Raw genomic sequence first — 1,457 nt, 5'->3', positions numbered from 1 at the left:
GAATTTGAAAATGTAATTAGGTCATTTTGACCAAATTTGACTTAATCCTCATTTCGATATGATGGGTCACATATAGATAAACTGCTGTCTGGTAGCTGTGGCGGAGTGGTTAGGGGAGTCCTGTAACCGGAGAGTTGCCAATTTGATCCCCATTCCAGCCATCTCAGTCATTGTGTCCTTGGACACAATGACTGAATAGGTGAATAACTGTAGTGTAAAGCACATTGGGTTCCAAGTGGGCTTGATAAAGCTACATAAGTTCAGATCATTTACCATATAAAATAATAAAAAAGTGAGGAACTGATTAGCACTTATAGTTTCCTTCTAAACGTATGACTTTAAAATCCCACTAAGGATAGCAGGTCCGTATACAGCAGAGTGATAACTGATCATGTGATCTTCTATTCAGATTGAAGACTTGAAACTGAAGATTACTGAGATTCAGAGTAAGTTCAAGAAGCCGCACCTGAAGAGGGTGAGGATCTCAGCTGAAGACATGCTGAATGTTCTGCTGGGATCCAGGCAGAAGGAGGCCATCGACTTCAAAGCCAACCTCAAAACAGTCAAGAAGGAAGAAGAAAAGGTAAAGTTATGTACCTGCCGAATAGAAGACAAGTCTTCTGTTTATTTTATTTATTTTTAATTTGTTGGTGGGAGATTCAGCATTTCCTGAATGATTGAGAATCTACATATGCACCTGATGAGGCATTAAATATAAATGAATGCTTCTTCAATTGTTTAGTTTATATAAAACATACCACAAAACTTTTTTTACAAAGTTCTAAGCTTCAGGCAATAAGAAACAATACAGTAAAAAATAATTATAATTTTCATAGTCAGTCACAGTTAAGACAAAGTATAAACTCAATATAATTTATAGTTTTAAAACAAACATCTGCCTCAGATTAAATCTAATTAGTTTTCAGTTAAGAAGTGCTCACACCTTAAGGAGATGTTGCACAAAGTGGACGGACATAAATTACTCCAAAATGAGAGACTACTGTGAAGGAAAATGAAATCGTCATTCTTCACCCATATATATTTAAGTTTTGAATGTATTTTACTTGCATTTCTTTCTTGTTTCACTTATAAATGAATTGTATGCTTACTGTCATGATATATTCTGAATCATTTCAACTGATTGAAGAAATTTATAGTTATTACAGATTAGTACTGATGTTAGAAACAACACTAGATTATTAGGGCTTCCTTTTTATAATAATTTTATAATGTTTGATCTATCATGTGTTAATTGATATAGAGTAGTTACATGTCCGAATCATAAATAACACATAAGTGAACCGTTGGTTGAGATTATTGGATGAATGCCTGTGAGTCAGTAGGGGGCGAACTCAGGCATTGAAGAATCATTTATAAAAAGACTTTATATCCTAACCCTGACCATATACTCTAAAATTAACCTCACAGAAACTTACCTGACCCTAAAACTAACCTAA

At 34.2% G+C, this 1,457-nt stretch overlaps 1 protein-coding gene across 2 annotated transcripts in view; it reads left to right on the top strand.

Annotated features, from left to right (window-relative positions):
- The window catches only part of LOC106525487 (troponin I, slow skeletal muscle-like), an 11,013-nt gene that overhangs the window by 7,566 nt on the left and 1,990 nt on the right, over nucleotides 1–1,457 (top strand). For both annotated transcript variants that reach the window (XM_014019751.1, XM_014019750.1), the window contains one exon: nucleotides 410–583. In XM_014019751.1, the coding sequence (XP_013875205.1) occupies nucleotides 410–583 (174 nt within the window). The remainder of the gene's footprint in view (nucleotides 1–409; nucleotides 584–1,457) is intronic.

The sequence above is a fragment of the Austrofundulus limnaeus genome, unplaced genomic scaffold, assembly GCF_001266775.1.
Source record: "Austrofundulus limnaeus strain Quisiro unplaced genomic scaffold, Austrofundulus_limnaeus-1.0 Scaffold229, whole genome shotgun sequence".
Lineage (NCBI taxonomy): Eukaryota > Metazoa > Chordata > Actinopteri > Cyprinodontiformes > Rivulidae > Austrofundulus > Austrofundulus limnaeus.
The sequence above is the reverse complement of the archived record's forward strand: the minus strand, read 5'-3'. Positions and strand labels throughout refer to the sequence as shown.